This window comes from Amphibalanus amphitrite, unplaced genomic scaffold, assembly GCF_019059575.1.
Source record: "Amphibalanus amphitrite isolate SeventyFive unplaced genomic scaffold, NRLGWU_Aamphi_draft 000038F_arrow, whole genome shotgun sequence".
NCBI lineage: Eukaryota > Metazoa > Arthropoda > Thecostraca > Balanomorpha > Balanidae > Amphibalanus > Amphibalanus amphitrite.
The window spans coordinates 1,130,447-1,151,556 of NW_024881534.1; the positions used below are offsets into that span (position 1 = coordinate 1,130,447).

Here is a 21,110-nt window from a genome sequence, read left to right on the forward strand (position 1 = left end):
GTGAGACGCAGAAATAGGAAAAGAATAGTCTTTGAGTTGGGGCTTTTAAGGAATATTGTCATCTGAGTTTTTGCAAGAACAGTCTTCTTGACGGGGTTTGTATTATTAAGTTTACAGAGCTGGGCTCCGTGAGATCATTTAGAGATACTGCGTTGTAACCGAGTCGCTCTCGTCACCTGTCATAATTCTCCTCCCCAGAGTTTATGTGTTCTGTTATATGTCCAGCCATGATCTGATCATCTCGCCCGCCCCGCCCCCGCCATCACGTCGTCACCGGGGCGCCCCCGCCCCGTCATCCGCCCGTCCACCGCCCGGTCATCCGCCCGTCCACCGCCCGGTCATCCGCCCGTCCGCCCCCGCCCCGGCCATCCGCCCGTCCGCCGCTGCGGCGCGGTGACCTGTCTCCTTTAGCGGCCCGCCTTTACGATCGGCCGTCCCTACCGCGTTTTATGATCCGGTCCCTGAGTAATTTAAATACCTGCTCCCGTGCCGCGGTGTGGAGGCATACTAATTAGATAATTGTCCCACCCAGTGCGCTGGTAATAGCCAATTTGGTCGGCGCGACCTACAGGCAGCGGTTCTCACAGCGCTCACTGCAGCGGGGAGGGGGGAGGCCGGAGAGAGAGGTCAGAGTGCATGCTCTGACGCGGTTGCGGCATGTGCGAGGCGAGGAGCCACTCTGTCTAGCCTGTGTAGAAAGTAGCGGCCGCTGTCCGTATATCTGCGTTGTTTTCCACACCTGTAACAGGCGATTTTCCGAGCTCATGCCGAGGCAGTGTCGGCCGCAGGCGACGGCCCACCGCCAAATAACTCAAGATCATGCCGGTGATAAGGTCGCTGAGGCGAGAAATTAAATTACGGCGCCTTGCCAGTCGCCGGGGGCGCCTGTTTTTGGAGGATGCCGCCGATAGGCTGGGACGCCGTCAGAGGTCACGGGGTCACCAGATGACGTATGGTCGTGGTGATGGTGGCCGTGCGGCGGCGGACCACTGAACCATGAGATGGGTTGTCATCGAGCGGGGCAAACTCGGGCGAATGTTCCGCGGCGGTTCCGGGAGCGACGGTGGGGAGACTCGGGCCCGGAGAGGGGGAGCTGGTGTAAATTTGTCCCGACGACCGGCCCCGGGACGTGTTTCATGAACCGTGGAGGTGCCGTGTCGGGCGAGACGACTGATAGTGTTGGCAGCGCCCGGCCGGGCCGCTAAACTCACGGGTAGAAAGCATAGTGTTTTTACCTTATTTTAGCAGCGCATTCGACATTCACGGATCCGATCATGCTGAATATGCAGGAAGCACAACTGCTAAACTGCATGTGTTATTGGCTTTTCCCAGGCTGCTGAACGCAAACAAGATATCCTGCATTCAGAAGGACGCATTCCGAGACCTGAATAGCCTGACGCTTCTGTGAGTATCGTGAATGACCGAGTGTATTTCTAATTAGTCTGTATGTGATGGTCACGCTATTTCGTTCTGCTCATTGGTTCGTAATAATGAGAGGTTTTATGAGCATGGTAATTAAAATCAGCTCAACTTCTTATCTACCTATTGAGATCTTGGCCGTCCCACGATCATTAGCATTACAATGTGATTTTATGAGCCGGCTAACGCTTTGAAGCCTGGATACCGATCAAGGAAATTTATGGTCTATTTTTGATGGAACCAGCATGCATATTCGCACTTTGGAATAACTCTTGTCAAACGTGCTAAGGAGTTATAACGTGATAGCTAAATTTCCTCTAGCAAATCGTCCCATCTTCTCATTCAATGACGGAAAGGTTAACGCGTACCCGATATCATGTTTTCCAGGTCTCTGTTCGACAACAACATCCAGTCACTTTCAAATGGAACATTCGGGCCGCTGGAAAACGTACAAACGCTGTAAGTTACTCTTATCAATTCCATGCATTAACCCGCGCCCCAGTGGCGGTCTCAGCCAACTTCGCCCTAGTGGGGGGGGGGGGGCATATGTTACCACCCACCTCTAACTCAAAAACTAAGAGGGCTAGAAAGACGCGGTAAAAAGCAATCGATAGCTCTCAATGCGTACGTTTGAAAGTATTCCGGTCATTTTTCATCTTAGAGCAATATTGGGGTCACTGGAGGTCATCAAAGGTCAAAATTTGCCAAATGTCATTATATTTTTCCGAAAACATGCATTTATCTCAGGAACTATGATAGCTAGAAAAACGAAATAAAAAGCAATCGGTAGCTCTTGAACTTTTCTTTCGATAAGACCATCATCAAAATTGACCTCAGGTCAACGGTTTAGCCTCCAGAGGGCAAAAACTCCAAAAATAGCTGTTTTTACGAAAAGTGTTTTTCGACAATAACTTTTGACTAAAAAACGCCACGACATTTCTATTGCCAGAATCGTGTTCCTCTCGCCGAGACGCATCGAATGAACTACAATTTGACCTTGCAAGGTCAACTTGAAAATTTGACCTCAGGTTAAGGTCATGACCTGACCGAAAAAGGTCATGTTGCATATCAGTCGATGCGTCTCGGCAAGGCAAACACAATGAGACCATCCCCAGCGTTCTATCTCTTTCCAATCGAGAGTTATTGGCAAAAATCTGTTTGTAGCCTCAAATGACCTCGGATGACCTTTCTAGAGGCTATCAGCAAAAACGACACCTTGGTCGTCACGGGTGGTCCAAATCATTGTGATTCTGAAATATTTGGACTGTTCCTATGCGTACACACGGATCTAGAGGCATTTTCATTTTTCTCCATTGACTTATAATGGTAAGGTCACGCCACTGACCTGACCTTAGGTCACGGATATAAAAAACCCGAGATATACAAATTGTAGGCGTCCATAACATCATGCAATTTACCAAGTTTAAAACCTTTCTGACAAACACTGCAGGCTGGACATGATTGCAAACTTTTTTAGGCTTGGTCAGTTAACTTGACCTGGTGACCTGACCTGACATGACCTGGGGTCAAAAATTTCACACATTGTCCAAAATTGATGTGCAAAAAGCTACCCCAAGCGGCGCGGCGCTACGCGCCGCGGTTTTTATTCACACGCGAAAAACGCGACAGGGTGGTAACATATGCCCCCCCCCCCCCACTGGGGCGAAGGCTAAAGAAGTGTTTTGTGATAATTGTTTCCATGTAGATATCTGTGATGGTACCAGGTACACTTTCCTTCGTTGTCACCTAACAGAGATGGACACTGCATGGCATCAATGTCTAATACCTGACCGGCCGCTGTAACCTTCCGCCTATATCTCAACAAAAGCCATTAGCAACCATCGTCAGCAGCTTGTTGGATAGAAGCGAACATGAGCTCTAGTGTTTGTTCTGTGTAAACTAATGATCCTTCGGCTTGGCACATAGCGTATTTAAAGAGCTCACTCTGTCTTGTAGACTGACTCAGCATGACTGAGGGAGCACAACTCAATTACCCCACGGCTCTGGCATGATAAATGTTTCAATCAGTCGGCTAACCCTTTCTGTTTGTCTCCCCGCACACTGTGACGTCATCACATGTAGGCATGACGTCATAGGCCTCAGTACAAACGACCTCGTACTAACGTTTATGATAGTGTCGTCCCCAGCCACCTCTTGAGCGCATCATTAATCATTACTGCCTCACCTCTCTAATGCTGATGCTTTGAATACACAGTACACACCCAGCTATACACATGCCAGCTATCCAGACTCGCTACCGGTTTATCTAAGCCACACCTTCGCATCAATTACGGAATCTACCGCCATCACCGGAGCCGAACACGCGATTAAGTCAGCACTTTGTCAGTATCGCGGCGTTCCCCCAGCTCTCCGGTCTGTCCCATGAGACCGGTGTCGTGTCAATGTCCGTCTCAGCCTGGCTCCGACCCGTGTTAGGGCGCGTCACGGTGAATATACACGTTACGGGGAGCCTGTCTGTGTCTGGGGGTGTCTAAACAGCAGCACGGCGACAGGGTAGCTGTCGATACCGTCGTCTGGTGAAATCATGACACTGCTACCGTGTGTGTGTCGGCTGGGCTGTGGGTCATTATATCTGTTTGTTTGTCGATCTAATTGTAGGTAGGTGTCCAGAAGTCGTTTATCTTCGTCGACTAACGGTGACCTGTCATGGCACGTGTTGCAAGGTCATGTTGTCGCAATCTTAGCTGAGAATCTTTGCAAGCTGTTTCCTCCTTTAGCTAACGCTGTGGTGATGCCTTTTGGTTCCCCACCTTGCTATGCAGGTCATGTGCTTGGGCTTCTTATCTAAGCTTACACATCTTAGTGTGGTGTCTTATTGTTTCATATTTTGTCCGACTTTTCCGCATTTTGCCAGTGTTTTTTTATGTATAGAAATACTGTTTTATAGTCGCCATCCTTACTCGATAATCTCCTGTCTTCTGTCATGCTACCTTTTGATTTATCGCTTGTCTAGCTATTGTGTAGTTTTGTCTCTTGTCCGCGTCCTCAACACACCCTGTCTATCTCCTGACGCCGTCTCTCTCTCCCCGGCCAGCCACCTGGGTCGGAACCCGTTCGTATGCGACTGTGAGCTGCAGTGGCTGGCGGAATACCTGGAGAGGCGACCCATCGAGACCAGCGGCGCGCGGTGTCAGGAGCCGGCCTCCCTCCACCGGCGCAAGCTCTCCGCGCTGCGGCAGGTGCAGCGACAACTCAGATGTGAGTACAGCTACACAGCTCAATCATGTATTGGGTGTATTAGCATAACATTATTAACTAGGTGCAGCGCCAGCTCATATGTGAGTAAGTATGCTGCTCCGCAATCCAATGGGGGAATCAACTGACAACAGTCATGAATGACTGAATGGTTGGGTCAAGTGGATAGATCGACGTTGTAAAAAAAAGAATTAACCGCAGACTCATGCATACAATGCAGCGAATCTTATTGTGATTTGGGAGTCAGATGCGAATTTGCCGAGGGTAATGACCACAAGTTTTTGTTGATATCTTATTTTTGAATGTTGTTTTCCTACATGTAGCCGGTGCATTATTGTGATGCTAAACTGATCACTCAATAAATTACTCTCACTGACTAAAAATATAAAGGAATGCTGAGTATAGTTAGATTTCCTTATGAACAAGAGCTCCAACGGCCTTTGCCCAATCAGTAGTGAAATGCAACGTCCTGATTTCCCGAAGCTCCGTTCCGCATCGGTGTTTCATTCACATGCCGGCACGATTTCTGGTTTCGGCGGCAATAAGCTGATGACATTTCACAGAACGAGGCTACTCGATACCAGCACATAAAAGGAATCGACTCGCCGCCTTCTCTTGACGGAAGTGTGGTTTGAATGATTTAATGCACTCTCTGTATATGTATTATAATGTATGGATCAGTTATGGTATTGGACCGCACGAACTGCCCTTGTAATGAATGGCTGTCGGTACGAACCAAGCACAAATGTCACATCGGCTGTTACACGGTGTCAGTCATTTAAGAAGTGCTCATGAATCTGTTCGACATTCGTCGACATTGCAGTATGCATTGATTGGTAAATAATGCAGCGAGGCCGTGCATTTGTGCGACCTTAAATATGGAAGTGACGTGCCAGCTTTGCCGGATATCATGGACGTAACTATGCAGTATTGCGCGATATCTTTGAATGGTACCGAAGAAAACGCAATGGTTGTAAAGTTCGACATCTGTTTTGGTCATGCTATTTAAAGTCATATAGTTCATCGTTCTGAAGCTTTCTAATCAAGAGATATAAGCATTAACGGACTGACAAAACAATTACATTATACCTCCCTCATTTTCCAATAATTTACCGTAGATGTTCATTTAGCTCAGCGGGGCAGATAAGTGTCGGGTGTTAAAGTTTTGGGATTATTCGCCGTAAAAGCTTCATCCGGTTTTCAAAGACACAAGACACGACAGCCTGTCATGCATGCACCAGGGCACTCTAAATGTGAATATCAGGAGACATTGATTTTGGCATCATGCTCATGTAGTCTGTCTGGCTTTATTCGAGCTCCGGTGGTCATATGGTTGTTGCGTCATTTGCTCGAGACCGTTGAAACAACAAACGAAATGAATCATCACGCCAGTTGTTCGTACTCAGGAGTGTGATTGCTTTCGGAGAAAGGTATTGTGCAATCATGTAAGTTTGTTGTGATGTGGCGTTTCAACACTAGTATCAATGATGGTGAAATGGCGAACGGTTTGCTTTGTTTCCTACGATACTTCGAAGTGAGAAATGACGCACGTAACGAACACGCAATATTTGCTAAAGTATCTCCCTTCCAGTGTGTGAGGGCTTCTTTCTTTGGTCTCTATCACCCACGCTTCCACATAAGAATACCTATAGCTAAGTGCGTTCCGAAGTGAATTGAAAACGTCACGGGCGGACGCGTCTGTTTTCCAGTTCGTTGGCCGTGGTCGTCAATTTTCAATCTGTTGACAAATGGTTTTGTTAATTTACCCATCACTCTGCGTCCTGTCGGGCAAAAACACCCGCTCGATGGCTGTTTCATGTCGGCCTGATTAATGCCAGCGCTCTTGTTCCCTCTCTAACATACCGGCGACATTAATAATTTACTGCGTAACCCGCCACCTAGCCAGTTAATTGTAACGGGTGTGTTGACGGTACCCGACTGCTCTCTGGTTTATCGTTCGGTGATTGATGGGCTGAGACAGCGGTGTGACGTTTTCTGATTTGTATCAGACTGCCCCGCACCGTTCGTCGTCCGAGTGTCGATAAAGTTGACACACTTGACCGATAAAGTGACAAAACATTTCTAACATAAAATACAACAGCTGTCCGGCCCGTGCGGTAGGCGTCTTAATGTGGCCTTTGAAGTCAAGCATTCGCGATTCAACGCTGAAAATGAATCTGTTGAGTGTTCTCGTGTTTAAATGGTCATTTACTTATTAACTGGAGGGAAAAACTTGTTAAGCACTCCGAAGAAAATGAAATATTAACATAGCATAAAATAGCTTGATATTTTCTCTTCCGATTACGTTCTAGCTGCGTTTGTAGTTTCATGTTTGTAGGGTTTCAGTCCCATTTAATTTTCATTTTCGGGCCTGTGTTACCAACTTCACATTGCACTTGGCAAACCTTAGAGATGAAAGCCGCTTAGGCGAATTTCTCGCATGACCGACTTTCCTGAAATGCAATCATAGCGAATGACATCAATTCGAATAATCATCGAGAAAGACCTCCATTCATAAGATCAAGTCCGACAGAGCACGTGAATAACTGCCTGCTATTAGGCGACACAACAGTCTCGATCTATTCTCAGAATGGCTCTGTCAGTGATCAACGGATCGGCATCGCTGCAACTTTTCGTTCAGACGCTCAGAGGTAGGCGAATCATCAACAGAAGTCGCTATTTTCAGCGGGATCGGATGGTTTAAAAGCTAGCGGCGGAAGGCACTCAGCACAAACAACAAGCCAGCCCAAGTATGCGGCATGGCTCATCCATAACTCAGCCATTAATTTTTGCTGTGATAAGACAGTCATCGCTGTAACTTACAGACATTCATTTACTCGTATACTGAAAATGACAATTTGCATATCTCTTCAATGTTGTGAATCGTGATGTTGGAAGACAGTCAAGCCGCCCACCTCCCTCACCAGCTTTGTTCCCTCCCCTTTCCTCTTACTCCCACCTCCCCCACATCCGCCGTTTCTGCCCTTTTCTGTAGGTACCCTATGTTACACCCCGCCGTCCGGACCCCCAGCGACCGACCCGACTCCCCCATGCCGCGTGCTGGCCCGGCGCGACCCACAAAAACTCCGCCCCGCTGCTTTGTTCGCGCCGCGGGACGTCTTTCAGGAGGGGCGCGTTTACCGAATTTTCAAATAAGCGGCCGGCTCGGCGGGTTCTGGCGACAAACGAGCGAGAAGGCGCGCTGGCGCGTGAGCAGCCCCATTATGACTTTGTTTGCGAGACGCGTGCGGAGGGATTTCGGCGGCGACAGCGGGGGACCGGGCCGGCTCGCAGCTGCTGCTGCCGCCGTCCGCTGACCCGCTGTGTTCCGCTGACCCGCCGTGCTCCGCTGACCCGCTGTGTTCCGCTGTATTTCGCCGTCAGCTGACCCGCTGACTCGATGTTCAGTTCCCGTCGCCATATCCGCTCTATCTGTTGATTCCCTGCTTCTGTGATCTATCACGCTGCTTCGCTGCTCTTTGAATACGTTTGGTTGTGCCCTGTGCACTGTGCAGCATAGCAGCTCAGTGTCTTGATTTGCTCCCTATCCTTCTGTCTGCCGCCACAGTCATCGGACGTGCAACATTTCCCTTGCCAGCTTTGTCTGCGTACGAGTACCTACGCATTATGTGTGTACTGTATATGCTTTGTACGCAGTACGCACGCAGGTGTGTCGCCTGTCCGGTAACACCCCTCTCGCGGCGCTACACGACCCACCGCGTGACCTTCACGTGGGCTGCGTTCTGGCCAGTCACCATGTCAATATCCTGCGGAAGGCTTCTTCACGGAGAGCGTAAACAAGTTTTTTGCCTGGCATCGACTGGCCGCTGGCGTCGGGGGGCATTTAGTCGACACGACACGCTATAGAGCGTCTCACACAACGGCTCTGGATGGAAAGGAGGAAGGACTCTCGCGTCCCGAAAGTTGTGGCACGGTTACACCGCGGACTGCGGAGGCTGTCACACTTCAGCCTCAGACGCCTGGTTTTGGGTAGAAACAGTTGCTGAAGTCGCCTACAAGCAATGCTGACCGATGTATCTGCACCCAGAACGCTTGGCTGAGCGTGGCTATGCGTGGTAAAAAGTTCTGAGTGGTGCTGGCGAGAAGCGATACCTATCTGAGTTTGAGAGGGGCAGCCGAGTGGCTCTGGGGTTAGCGTGACACAGGCGGGACTTTCACCGATACCAGCGGCACACGTGAATGGAATACTGGTGGCACGGGTCGTCCGATACAGAAGCGCCGGGCTATTGTTATTGGATTTGTATATCCAAAATACATATTGGATTTGAAAACTTCGTCGCTATCTAAATAGATCGTGTGATCGTTCAATCACGTATTTGTTTTTGATATAATGGATCGCTTTATCGTAGATCACCCATTGTGCTCTGTGACGGATGTATGTATAAGGTCGCGCTAGCCATTTCGTCACATATCGTATTGGATATTTATCACAGACATCCCATAACTAACGTTGACAAAATAAAGGCATCACTAATGTTTTACACTTTAAATCATTATCGGGATGTTAAAAGTCGTGCATACTGCATATGTCCTAATATAAGTTTATCAGGTCAGTCAATTTCTCTGGATTTCGCAACACATAAGCTCAATTCAACTTTCTAAGAAACCTCGTTGCGGGAAAGCAGAAAGTCTGTTCAAAACTCTGGCTCTCCACATATTACCTTTCGTTTGACCTCTCAATCAAAGCCTGCATCTGACTTCTCAAGTTCTGAATAGGCACACGATATCCGGAAGGGAATGTCTCGAAACGTCTAGTGCATCCATCGCAGCATTCATATCCGCCATAAATGCGCAATGTGATGTTTGGATCCTGAAACTCCCCATTTCCAGACCCATCATCGAAGTCGTCTTGCTTCGGTAGCTGTTTCACTGTCATAAGACATATCTCAACGTCCAGTGAATGCCCGCGGCTATGACCGGAATCCCTGCCGTACAGACCTTGGCACGTCCACTGAACATTTCGTCTTTAATCCCGCCAGTAACTGGGTGGCCAGGCCATCTCCGCTGGATACCAAACGACACCGTGCAGTGATTTAGACGCCCCTTTAATGTCGACCGCCTGAAAGCCTCACGTAATGTCCCGCTCACAAGGTATTGTGCGTGCCGCGTCCAAGATCAGAGTGTGAGTTGTGAAGCTGCGCCTGCGTGGGCGCGGTTTGTTCGGCACCTTTGTAGCTGCTACGTTCTTTCATAAAACGTGACTTATGGCACGTAATAACGGGCTCAGCACGTCATAATGCTGCGGTTAATGCGAAATTCTGATAATGCGGCGTGCTCATGAGCAAGCTGAAACGCTGAGCGATGAAATCATGGTATACAACTTATGAACAAGCTCAGTTTCGTCCCTTGATACGGACCGTGCTTGAAAGGAACAAGCGTAAGTTCTAACCTCTACATATGTAGGTAAACCAGTAAAACGCCTTTTGGGCGACCAACGGAGCGAGCGAGAGGATGGGCCTTGCACGTGCGAAATTGCGAGGGGGTACCTCCAACTAACTTGTGCACTGCACCCTACTAATCGGTCTTTAGCGATGTGCCAAATTTCAGCGCAATCGGCCTAGCCGTTCTCGAGATCTGGAAGCGGCACACTGCACGTGCGCACGTGCAAGCGGGGTCCAAACTGACTTTTACACGGCACCCTACTAACTGGTCCCCAACCGTGTACCAAATTTGAGCGCAATCGGCCCAGCCGTTCTCGAGATCTGGGAGCGCCCCCTGCACGTGCGCACGTGCTGGTGCACCCCAACCTTAACACATGCAGATAAATTATCTGATGGAGACCTAACTGTGTACCGAGTTTCAATTCAATCGGCCCAACCGTTGTGCCGTTATTGAGGTTGCAATTTTGGGGGTTCTTAAAAAATGTCCAACTTTACCACGCGCCACGTGCGGTGTTTGGCAAGAACGCATGGTGGCTATCACACCACAGAACTTTTACGTCCAAGTGACATTCAGTAAAGAAGACCGCTTGTCAATCGGATGTCCCGTTCCTAAGATATTAGCTTTTGAAGAGCGTCCCCACGGCCGGCCGGCCGGCCGGCCGCTCATACTCAGGATTTTCCCTTAATTCAGTATGAGACTCCGCTCGCTTCGCTCGCTCCGTAATCAGACTTACTAAGACTCTAACCACTGTACTTGTGTGACTCAATGCTTGTCAGTCGCCTGTTGGTGACAATGTTAACCGGACTCTCACTCGATCTTGTACCCTCCTCTTGCCCCTGTTACGTCCCTGGCATTTTTTTATATCCTTTCCATGCTCTGATCCTGTCTCTGCTTCCAACTTGATCCTGACCCGCTGACGCTGAGCTTCCCCTCCCACCAACCTGACCCTGGCACTCCCCTCCCACTGACTTGCCCTGCCCTGCGGCAGGCTCGGACGGGTCGCGCTCAGAGCACTCGGACCAGTGCACAGCGGAGGACGAGTGTCCGCCGTCGTGTCGGTGCTCCGGTACCATGGTGGACTGCGGGGGACGGCGACTGAAGGCGATACCCGAGAACCTGCCGCGCGCCACCACCGAACTGTGAGTACCTACATAGGGAACCGGTGCTGATATTATCACAGGTGTTGCCTTCTGCATTTGTCCCTGCAATACCTTGTGCAATGCGTGGATTCGGTTGTGATGGATGCTGTTTGCGTACGTGAAAGAACATTGGAGAGGCTTGAATTGTAACATATGCTGTGAAATGAGCATTCAAAGCGAGCGAAGAGTCTAGGAAAAAATTTGAGCGCATCAACATCTTTGTTCGATGTAAATGGTATACCTAATCAATATTCATGATATAGATACCTACGTAGTTTGTGTAAAATGTAACCCACTTATGTCGCAGAGAAACCCTTTATGGTTCCGAGGAATGTGCGAGCACGCTGTTTTCCAATGCCTGTTACACACGCCAGCGGTTATGCCAAAAATCGTAATACCATCTCACAAACACCTTCATGCTTCGTGGTCATAAATCCCAATTAAGAGGGAAACTCCGGCGGGCGGTGTGACGCTGATTGGTAAAAACTGGCAGCTGAGGCGGCGGCGCGCGGCGCCTGCGGCCCTGTTTCTGTCCTGGGAACCTCGCGCCGGCCCGGTTAGGACCTCCATAAACCAGGCAGGGTGAGATGCAGACTCGGCTCTGACACGGAGCTCGCCTGTTTACCTTGGCGTGGCCGATGTCGAGCGAATATTTTACCGTCGTCGGGTATCTGTGAAATTATGGGAAACTGCGGTGTACATCAAACTGAGCCCCACGCCAGACCAATAAAAATTGCTGGCGTGGCCAAGACAGTGTGTTGGGATATTGTTAGTAACATTAAAGGTAGTGTGCCACCTTTGAAAGATTTCCCATTTTATTTTTCCTAGGATAAGAAGCTTCTGTTTTTACCTAATATCGCAAAAAAAATCAAAAATGGGCCTGGAATAGTGCCTTTTTCGCCTAAAAGTTTTTCGGTTTTTAGATATGTATAACAACTGTAGTGGACTCACCTGCAAACAGGCGTCGGGCAACAATCGCGAATGCGGCGCACTTGTGACAATAAGCAAAGGTCATTATAGTGTTACGACCATACGACGTACGGGAATGAGTTATCAGCTGTCTAATCGTAGACAACACAATGTCGAGCCTTAAACTGTAAGCCCGTATTGGTATTGTTTCTTTTATTTGGCTGTCGAACATTATTTATGGTTTGAAATATGATTTCATGTAAAATAATTGATATGAAAAAGCCGTTTTATAAGTTATGACCCCATTTCACCACACGCAAGTGGCAGAAATGACAATGATCAGCTGACGCATTTTTCTTGGCCGAAGTCAGAGCGCGCGGCCCGACGCACCACGCGTATTTGGAAATTCCGACCTCGACGAGCATCAGAAGCCACCTAACAGGCGTGTTCGAAACCGCAGGAGATGATGATGAACGGGTTTATCGAAACTTGATTGGATGAGCATATCGGTAATATCGATTTCAGTGTGTGCATTTATTGTTCATAGTGGTGTGAAATGTGGTTGGGGTACGACCGACAACCCGTCGGGGCGAATTTCGCACTGGGGTACTCAAAATTTGAAGAATTTAAGACGTTTCCATGAGTTTTGAAGGTATGGATAAGTTCTAAAAATCCGGTTCTCCTTATCTGGGCCATTAACTCCATACGGTCCAAGAAAGCTGGCACACTACCTTTAAGAATGGTTATTTGCCTAAGCTAGTCTTTGTCTTTTGCTCAAAGTCTCAACAAGATGAAACATTATACTTACAAGCAGTAATATAGACTTCGTCTTTATCAATTTAACCCTATTAGTGGCAGGGGGGGGTGTTTTTATCCACCCCTCAGGTTTTTCGGGAATATCTCCGAAACCGCTGAAGCTACGATGCTGAAATTTTCTGACTTTTCCTAAAACTAAATTGGGCACATTCCCTGAAAATTTCAAGTTCATAACTTTACCAGGGGCGGCTCCAGAGCACTGGGAATTGGGGGTCCTATTCGTGAAGCGAGTCATTTGGGCGAAGATCACGATGCTGCACCAGTTTTACGAACAGTGAATGAAAGGTATCATGTGATAACATATACAAAGTTATTGTGCATCCTCTTTTGACACGTTTTTGCTATAATAGGCGGATCCAGGCGTCCAAAAAGGGGGGTTATTTTTTACCTCCCAACATAGGTGCCCTGACACCGCCTATGCATGACCAATACAATTTTAGTCGTTCTCTCATAAGAAAATTGTAACATAACAAGACCATTGCCACCCTTTTTAGAAACAGTACCAACAAAAACCTTATTTACTATAGTTTTTGTATACCCCCAATCACAATGATCTGTATCCGCCTATGATTTTTGAAAATGCATATTTTTAGGATCCATGTGAATTCCTGGTTCATTCTCTATCGATCGGCAAAAGTTGCGTTAAGATTGGTTCAGAAACCTGGCCGTGATAAACAGTCTAAAATGTATCTGCAAATTGCCCGTTTTTACCCCCCTCTACCCCCCTATTGACATTTTTAATTTTATTTTTTTAGAAATGTAGATCTCGTTGAGCCAAATCGAATGCCGTTTGAATTTTGAAAATCGGCCCGTTAGATCTCGAGATATCAAGGGGGGGGGGGGTCGTAAACAGCCCCCCCTGCCACTAATATGGGGTAGCCAGGAGCCTGCCACTAATAGGGTTAAAGCTTATTACAAAAACAATTAGATAATTTTTCCTAATAATTATCTGGAAAACCAAACCGCGGAAGCCTGTCACGGAAATGTTAACGGTAGCTTGTCACGAACGAGTGACCGGCTTATCTATAAAAGCACAGGTACGATTAGTTACGGATTAGCTGGCGACTGCTGATTTCAACGTCAATTTAGATAGGTCATCGCTACCCTCAGTCCTCTGCCTTATTTGTTATAAAAAACAATGAAAATATATCGAGTTATTGCATTGAACTGCATGGTGTTTTGTCATTTTATCAATTATTTACGGAGAAAAAAGTAGACTATGCCCGCTGAACAGTGAACACATTTACGGACATCTGGTTTGACGATGGGCATTCCGGGATTCCCGCTTAGTGACTAGACTGAATAACCCCTTCCCCATCTCTCTCTCTCTCTCTCTCTCTCTCTCTCTCTCTCTCTCTCTCTCTCTCTCTCTCTCTCTCTCTCTCTCTCTCTCTCTCTCTCTCTCTCTCTCTCTCTCTCTCTCTCTCTCTCTCTCTCTCTCTCTCTCTCTCTCTCTCTCTCCATGCCTCCTCCCTGTTCTAAATTTACTGCTCATTTTGTGGCCGTGGCTTCTGTCGGATGCTCATCGCTTCCTTCCCATTACTTCTCGCGCTGGCACCGACCCAGTTATTTCACACCAAGCTCACCGTTTCTATTCATAATATACCTCTCTGCCCACGTGGGTGTCGCTTCACCCGTGCCAAGAAGCTAACTAGCCGTGGACGGGACGGAGCTTTCTCGCGACATTTTGGACAGGAGCCCGGAGGTGCCCTAAAACTCACAGCTAGCTGGCTGATCTTTGCGTGCGTCGAGGTTTTAACTAGTTTCATATATGTGTCTTCATTGGGGTTTCTCTTAGCTTGGCCATCTCGTTTCACTTCTGGTGCTCAGGGTATGAATGGTGGACGGTGGTCCCTGGTCCCACATTACGCATTGGTCAGACTCAGACTGCGTTCTCCCGCTGTCCTCCCCGAGCCGTCGGCTAAGCGTATTTGTTCTCCGCTGGGCATTGTGGCGAGATTTGGCTTTGCGTTGGCCTTCCGGGCGGCTATTGAGGTCTGATGCGGCTGCTGCTGGCTGCGGGACCGGGGGGGGGGGGGGGGTAGAACGACCGGCCGGTTGGGCGGGCGGCAGGCTGCGGGCGGGGCGGTATGGGCGGGCGGGCGGAGCGCCGCCGGCACTGCCGGTCGCCTTTTGTTGCCAGTGACGACTGTCGCCAGCCGACGGACATATATCCCTTCACAACTGTCAGCAGGCACAGTGGACGGCGTACGACCTCCGCCAGAGCGGCTCTGGACCGCGATAGATGAGAGGGGATAGAGGGATCAGTGCCAGGCCGCGATCCAGGAACAACAGCCGATATACGGGCCGGGTTCAGGGCCCAAATCGGGATCAGGATCACCAGATGACGGAAGTAGAGGGAGCTTAGATGGATTTGTATTGTATTGGCAGTTCCTGGCTGCCAGTAGGTCATCGCTTTAGAGGACGAGATCGGGTCAGCGACTTGGTATGTTTAATCGCCCATAGAACGGAAGCCGTTAAAGACCACAAAGGAAATGGAGGCTGTTGTCGCGGCCATCGTGGTCAGAAGGTCGCCGATGTCAGAGGTCCTTGGCTCATTTCATGGCCAGTTGCATTTAAAACTCAGAAACCGCGTCGTTGTTGCGGCTTTACGGTTGCGTTGAGAGGTGATAAAATTTCGTCCGGATTTTAGTGACACGTAAACGTAAACAATAAATAAACAATAAACATAATATTAATAAAATAAACAATAAAGACGTAAACAATCTGTTTCTGGTTTGCCATGTCAGACGTGCGCTGGCGTCTGAGTCAACGTGTTGACAGTTTTAGGGAGGAGTTTTACCTTGTAGTGATTGTCTCGACTGTGGCTGATAAATTAACTGACGGATTTGATCGATTGTCTGTCCATGTATCTCGGATGGGACACATTCCTTTTCAGTCATGGCCAAGTCAGGGTCAGAATTGACAGAAAGTTGGGATGGTCTGTCCTTTGCGGGGATAATTTGCATACATTCTAGGATACTATTCGGCAGCTAAAAATAGGCATGGTGTTAGTGGCCATGACTTGAGGTGACAAGTGTGGCAATATTTACTTGTCACAATTGTCACCTTAAGTCATGGCCATGGTGACAAGTGTGGCAATCTTGGTGTGTCATTTTACCGGATTATACAATTCGTCTTTTCGACACATGCCAACTGAATATATTTTAGTACCTGATGATAAGCTTCTTACCTTCGTACTCGAACGCGCAGTAAACGTTTGCCAACGCCGACGAAAGCCACTATTTCTATAAGCACGAACGACAACTTTCCAAGCCCAACAACCTCCATTAATCACGTCTTGCGTACCTTCGTTTTACTCGCCACTCGCTTATCTCCCAAACCCTGTTTGTGGGCAGGATTTTGCGGAATAACGCCATCCGCCGGATACCAGCACGTCAGTTCTCCCGGCTTCCGAAGCTGCGGAAGCTGGATATGAGCGACAACAGCATCACGGACGTCGACGATGACGCCTTCAAGGGCGCTGGACGACTACAGGACATGTGAGTAGCTCGCGAACTGAGACTGGATGGAATAGATTGTTCACGCACCACCACCGCCGCCTATTTCATTTGTCCCATAAGCGGCCTACGCCAACTGTGGTCGTATAGGCCGCTTGTTTGCAATGATATGCACTTCATTTTCTTGATGCTGCAGGAAGGTGTAGCGGAACAGTTTCCTGTATAGCATTGTGAAATATAGCCCCATTTCCAAATCTTATTTATCTCAAATTCCCGCATCAATCATCCGCTTAGTGTTTTGTCCGTCATTATATTCCCTTATCCCGTCCCCTCTGGCGGACATATAACCCCGTTTCTGACCCAGTGACCGTGTGCTGTATATCCTGACCACTCCCATCCCTGCGGCAGTGGGGGTGATGCTATCTCCTCTCCCCTTCCCCTCTCCTCGCCTCCCCCATTGATAATCCCCCAATTGGCGAGGCCGTCGTGCGGCACTGGCCACCTTTCATCGGCGCCGATATCGACTATTGACCCTCGCCGATAGCCGGTGCCGCGTCAGCCCGGCCTGATCCGGCACAAATGGGATACGTGAAATATGTCCTGGCGGCTGCCATCACGCGGTTAATCCGCCCGTTCTGACCGCCGGACTTTGGGTCGGTGGGCCCCTGGTGATGTGGTGACGTACGTTTCGGGACGTTTTGACGGTGGTGTCAGTCCAGTGTCGGTTTTGTGGGTAGTTAGGTATTTTTGTTGGCGGAACAGGTAGTTTGGGGGTAAATTTGTTCGACAGGAGTTGATTGGACGGTTTCTGGGAATGTCAGTGGTATCTGTGGTCTGCCATGAGATTGTTATGATGATAATTTTTTGAGTGATAGTGGGCTTTGCGCGGTGCCTTCTGCGGATGTCTGACTGATGGCCCATTGCACGCGTCGGTCGCTGACATGAGGTTAGCAAATCATCAATCTATATTGAGAACCGGACATCTAACATACCGAGAACAAGGGATGAAATTTATCATCCTCTGGTAAACCCCGGCCGCCGGATCATAAGTTGGAAGCTAATGGCGCGACAGGAACACACTGCATATGTTGAGGAGGGCTCAAGCGAATTAATTATTCATCCTTAGACGCCGTCGGCTGGCTCAGAGGACCCCAGTCAATGGTCTGCGGTCGGCGTGTGACTGTGACTGATGGACGGAACTGCTGTGACTGCAGCACGTGGCTCGTTACCGACGCTTGTACCCCGTTAAAGACATAATGGACGGCGCCGTCAGAAGCCGCCATTTATCCAGCGCCGTTTGTCTGTGCTCACCCCGTGTGTCGGCTGAGGTTTTCAAGGCACCTTCGGAAGTACCGCTAATGCGATTTAGTGGTCCCGCGACTAGAACCTTTCCTAAACGAGCGGCTGCCAGCAAGGTGAACTGCCTACTCGGCGCTCATTTCTCTCGGTGAATGTCTCAGCCCCGTCTGACCCAGTGAGTCTCCATATCAGCCACTGACCCGGACCACATACTGTACTGCCCCAGTGGCCGGCTCGGCCCGCTCGTCTCTTTTCGTCTACTCTGTTTGCTGCGGCGCCGGGCGATATTGCCAGCCAGGCGGCTGCTGTGTACTGACCGCCGTGTCTGCTGTGCGCGGCGGGCGGGCACACAGTGGTCCTCGGCGGCCGGCGGCAGCTCTGTTAGCTCAGCACACACACACAGTGGTGGATTCTCGGACTGAGGCAGCTTCTGCAGCTCTGTGGGCGAGCAGCCGGCCCGGTATTCAAGGCCGGACAGAGGCGCTTTGTCTGAGCTGGTGAGAACGAACAGGCGGTGGACAGACCAAATGACTTCCGCGTCTACAGGCAGTTCGTGGTAGGTTGTGGTTAAACCATTCGTTTTCAATCTAATTGTTTTCTAAGCTGTAAACGGTGAAGGAACCTGTTTCCATTATAGCGTGGCACACCTACCCATTTGCAACTTTTCTTTTATCGGTGATTTTGGTATAGATAACTATAGGCATTGCAAACGCAATGCAGTGATAAATATCATTGAACATGTATCTAGCATATTATATTTTAAATATGGTGATAAAGCAATCTACTGACGTTGGAAGACCATATGCATCATAGAATTGAAGTACTTATTGTTCAGTGTCACGCTATCTAACAAATGGAAGGCAACATACATTTTTAGCATTTCTTTGACCTTATAGATTATGTCGATGGCGTTCCCTTCTTTCAAACGTGAAGAAAATTTGTTTGAATCGTCTGAGCTCAAATAGAAGTCCATCGCCATGGGAGATGCTGATTCGAGTGACTGGCGAGTTCCTTCAGGTAGCCACCCACTTCAGGGTCCAATAGCCCAACTGTTCGTCCCGGCCGTCTGAAGTGCATTGCATTGCAGTGCATTTTTCCTGGACGGGTGTCAGGTGTTCGGGCCCACTCTCCAGTCAATATTGGTCGGCGTTGAGACGACGCGACCTTGCTGGGTGCAGTTGGCTCAGCTGCTGTGTGGTACCCCACCAGGCTTCTGTCTGATGTGTCGTCTTTTCTCTACACTGCAACGATCGTTCAGTAGTCTAGTCCGACCACCCACCCTTTGCTGACGCTTCGCTGAGAAGCTTCAACTGGTCGTAGGCCGATTTAAAAATCTTAAAGACGTGCGGAAAGATACCATCACTGTGGCGACCTATTTTAATTAGCAAACCGTGATGATATCTGCTGAACGAAACCTGTCACCGTGGGTGGGCGCTGGGCGACCTGCTGCAGCCCAGTCGAGCCGAACTCGATCGGACTTAAATCCGAGCAGTGGACAGCTGATTTGATCGGCTTTCTGTCCCAGTGCTGATCGGTCTTTAGGCTGCACGCACGCCTTGTTGGACGTGTGGGACGTATCGCTGAGCAGTTGTCAGTTTTGGTTAGGGAGACGGTTTTTATTGCGCCAACGCATGTGGATGTGGAAGAGCTGTTTGACATTTCTATCGAATGTATGTGATAATAAGCTACAAAAGATTATAATTATAACTCCATCCACCCATTTTTAAGGTTGTACTGCATATATGTATTTTATGTGTTCATTATTAGCGCTGTTTTTGTTTGTAGGCTGACTGCAATCTGCATACGAAACGCGGAATATTTGTCTAACGAATTATTCTTTCGACAGCACTTTGACCAACAACGACATCCAGCACATTCACGATGGCATGTTCCGAGGACTGCGATCCCTGACCACGCTGTCGCTCTACAACAACAAGATCACCTGCGTAATGCCGGGTAGCTTTGACGACCTGAAGAACCTCAAAACACTGTAAGTATAGCTACCACATACATAGGCATCTGTGCAAACAGATACGCTTCAGACTCAATCTCCTCTGGCTCAATTAAATTCATAAAAGTGTAAATTAACCGCCTTGGGTCGACAGAGCGGTCGTAGGAAATTCTTAGAAAACCCGCAGCATTGTTACGATAAAACGGCGTCACGTCCCTTTGGTTAACCAGATTAGTTAATTATGCTTAAGAAATCCACTCGGCGCCCCAAGCATCCAGCTTCCTAATTGCAAGGAGGTCTTATGAATGTCAACTCTGGCTAGCCTCTAAATTAGGGCTCATTTCCCGCTGACGGAAACGTTATGCTGTAAACGGCCCTCGGTAGTTAACCCATTATTAATGTTTTGTAGGACCAACTACACTTTGCTGCGTCTTTACCTCACTTTCAGTGACAATTAGTTGCCATGAATGAATGCAGGATACAAATATCCACGTGTCTAGCCGCGGGATAACTTTGTGCACAAGTGTGAGTCTGACGCCTTTTCTGTTGCCATTCGCAGGAATCTCATGTCGAACCCGTTCAACTGCAACTGCCACCTGGCCTGGTTCTCTGATTGGCTGAGGACCAATGACGTCACATCTGGCAGCCCGCGCTGCCACCGGCCGTCGCGGCTGCAGGATACACCAGTGGACGAGATATCGGTCCACGAGTTCACGTGCACGAGTGAGTTACCCTGACCCGCACCATGTCCTCGCCTTGTTCCTAGAATCTCGACACCAAATTGCCTGTCGATTTACGAATGATTATCCCATCAGAAGTGAGGAGGAGGTTCGGCAGAAGTGACTTCAATACACGATAAAACAATATCGTGGCATCTGTAGATCGTTACCTTTAGCTCATTTAATCATTGGAAAGAGAAAACTTAGCGGTATAAGTTGAACATCGGAGGGGCTACTTCTCTCCTTTATGTCTTCCATTCGGTAGCAGCATTTCATTGTCGACTACACATATCCCTCCACTGACCTATTGCGGCCTAATCTAACAGCTCCCGTGTTTGTCCACCGTTTTATCACCTGACGCATTTACCGGCCACCGATCGAACGTGTGAGGCATTCCATCTACGTCATCGGCACAAATCGTCGCCCAATGCCCAGGCGTGACATTTAATGCGATTCGACGGCAGCCGCGGCCTGGAGGCGCTATCAGTCCGGGGAACGTGGTGCAAACTCATCGATACTGGGAATGCACATAACTTATCGGCAACTTGGGGCGACGTTCGACACGTGGTTTTAATTGTTGCGATTTAGTGAAACGTAACAGAGTGATTGAAATTTCAGTCGGCGACTTGAATCGTACACTGTTTGGGTTTTAGCTGCATTTTCGGGAGCATGCAGTAACCGTGTACTGTGTTGTATTTTTTAATGAGCTGGCTCGTTTTTTTTTTTTTGCCAACTCGTTTTGCTAAAATTTAATCCTTGACTCCATCATCATCGTTTA

General features: G+C 48.7%; 1 protein-coding gene across 2 annotated transcripts in view; it reads left to right on the forward strand.

Moving 5' to 3' along the window:
• LOC122373283 (protein slit-like) overlaps nucleotides 1–21,110 on the forward strand; it is a 102,153-nt gene that overhangs the window by 63,248 nt on the left and 17,795 nt on the right. For both annotated transcript variants that reach the window (XM_043351203.1, XM_043351213.1), the window contains 7 exons: nucleotides 1,333–1,404; nucleotides 1,807–1,878; nucleotides 4,475–4,638; nucleotides 11,027–11,177; nucleotides 16,262–16,405; nucleotides 19,509–19,652; nucleotides 20,173–20,336. In XM_043351203.1, coding sequence (XP_043207138.1) covers nucleotides 1,333–1,404; nucleotides 1,807–1,878; nucleotides 4,475–4,638; nucleotides 11,027–11,177; nucleotides 16,262–16,405; nucleotides 19,509–19,652; nucleotides 20,173–20,336 — 911 coding nt within the window. The remainder of the gene's footprint in view (nucleotides 1–1,332; nucleotides 1,405–1,806; nucleotides 1,879–4,474; nucleotides 4,639–11,026; nucleotides 11,178–16,261; nucleotides 16,406–19,508; nucleotides 19,653–20,172; nucleotides 20,337–21,110) is intronic.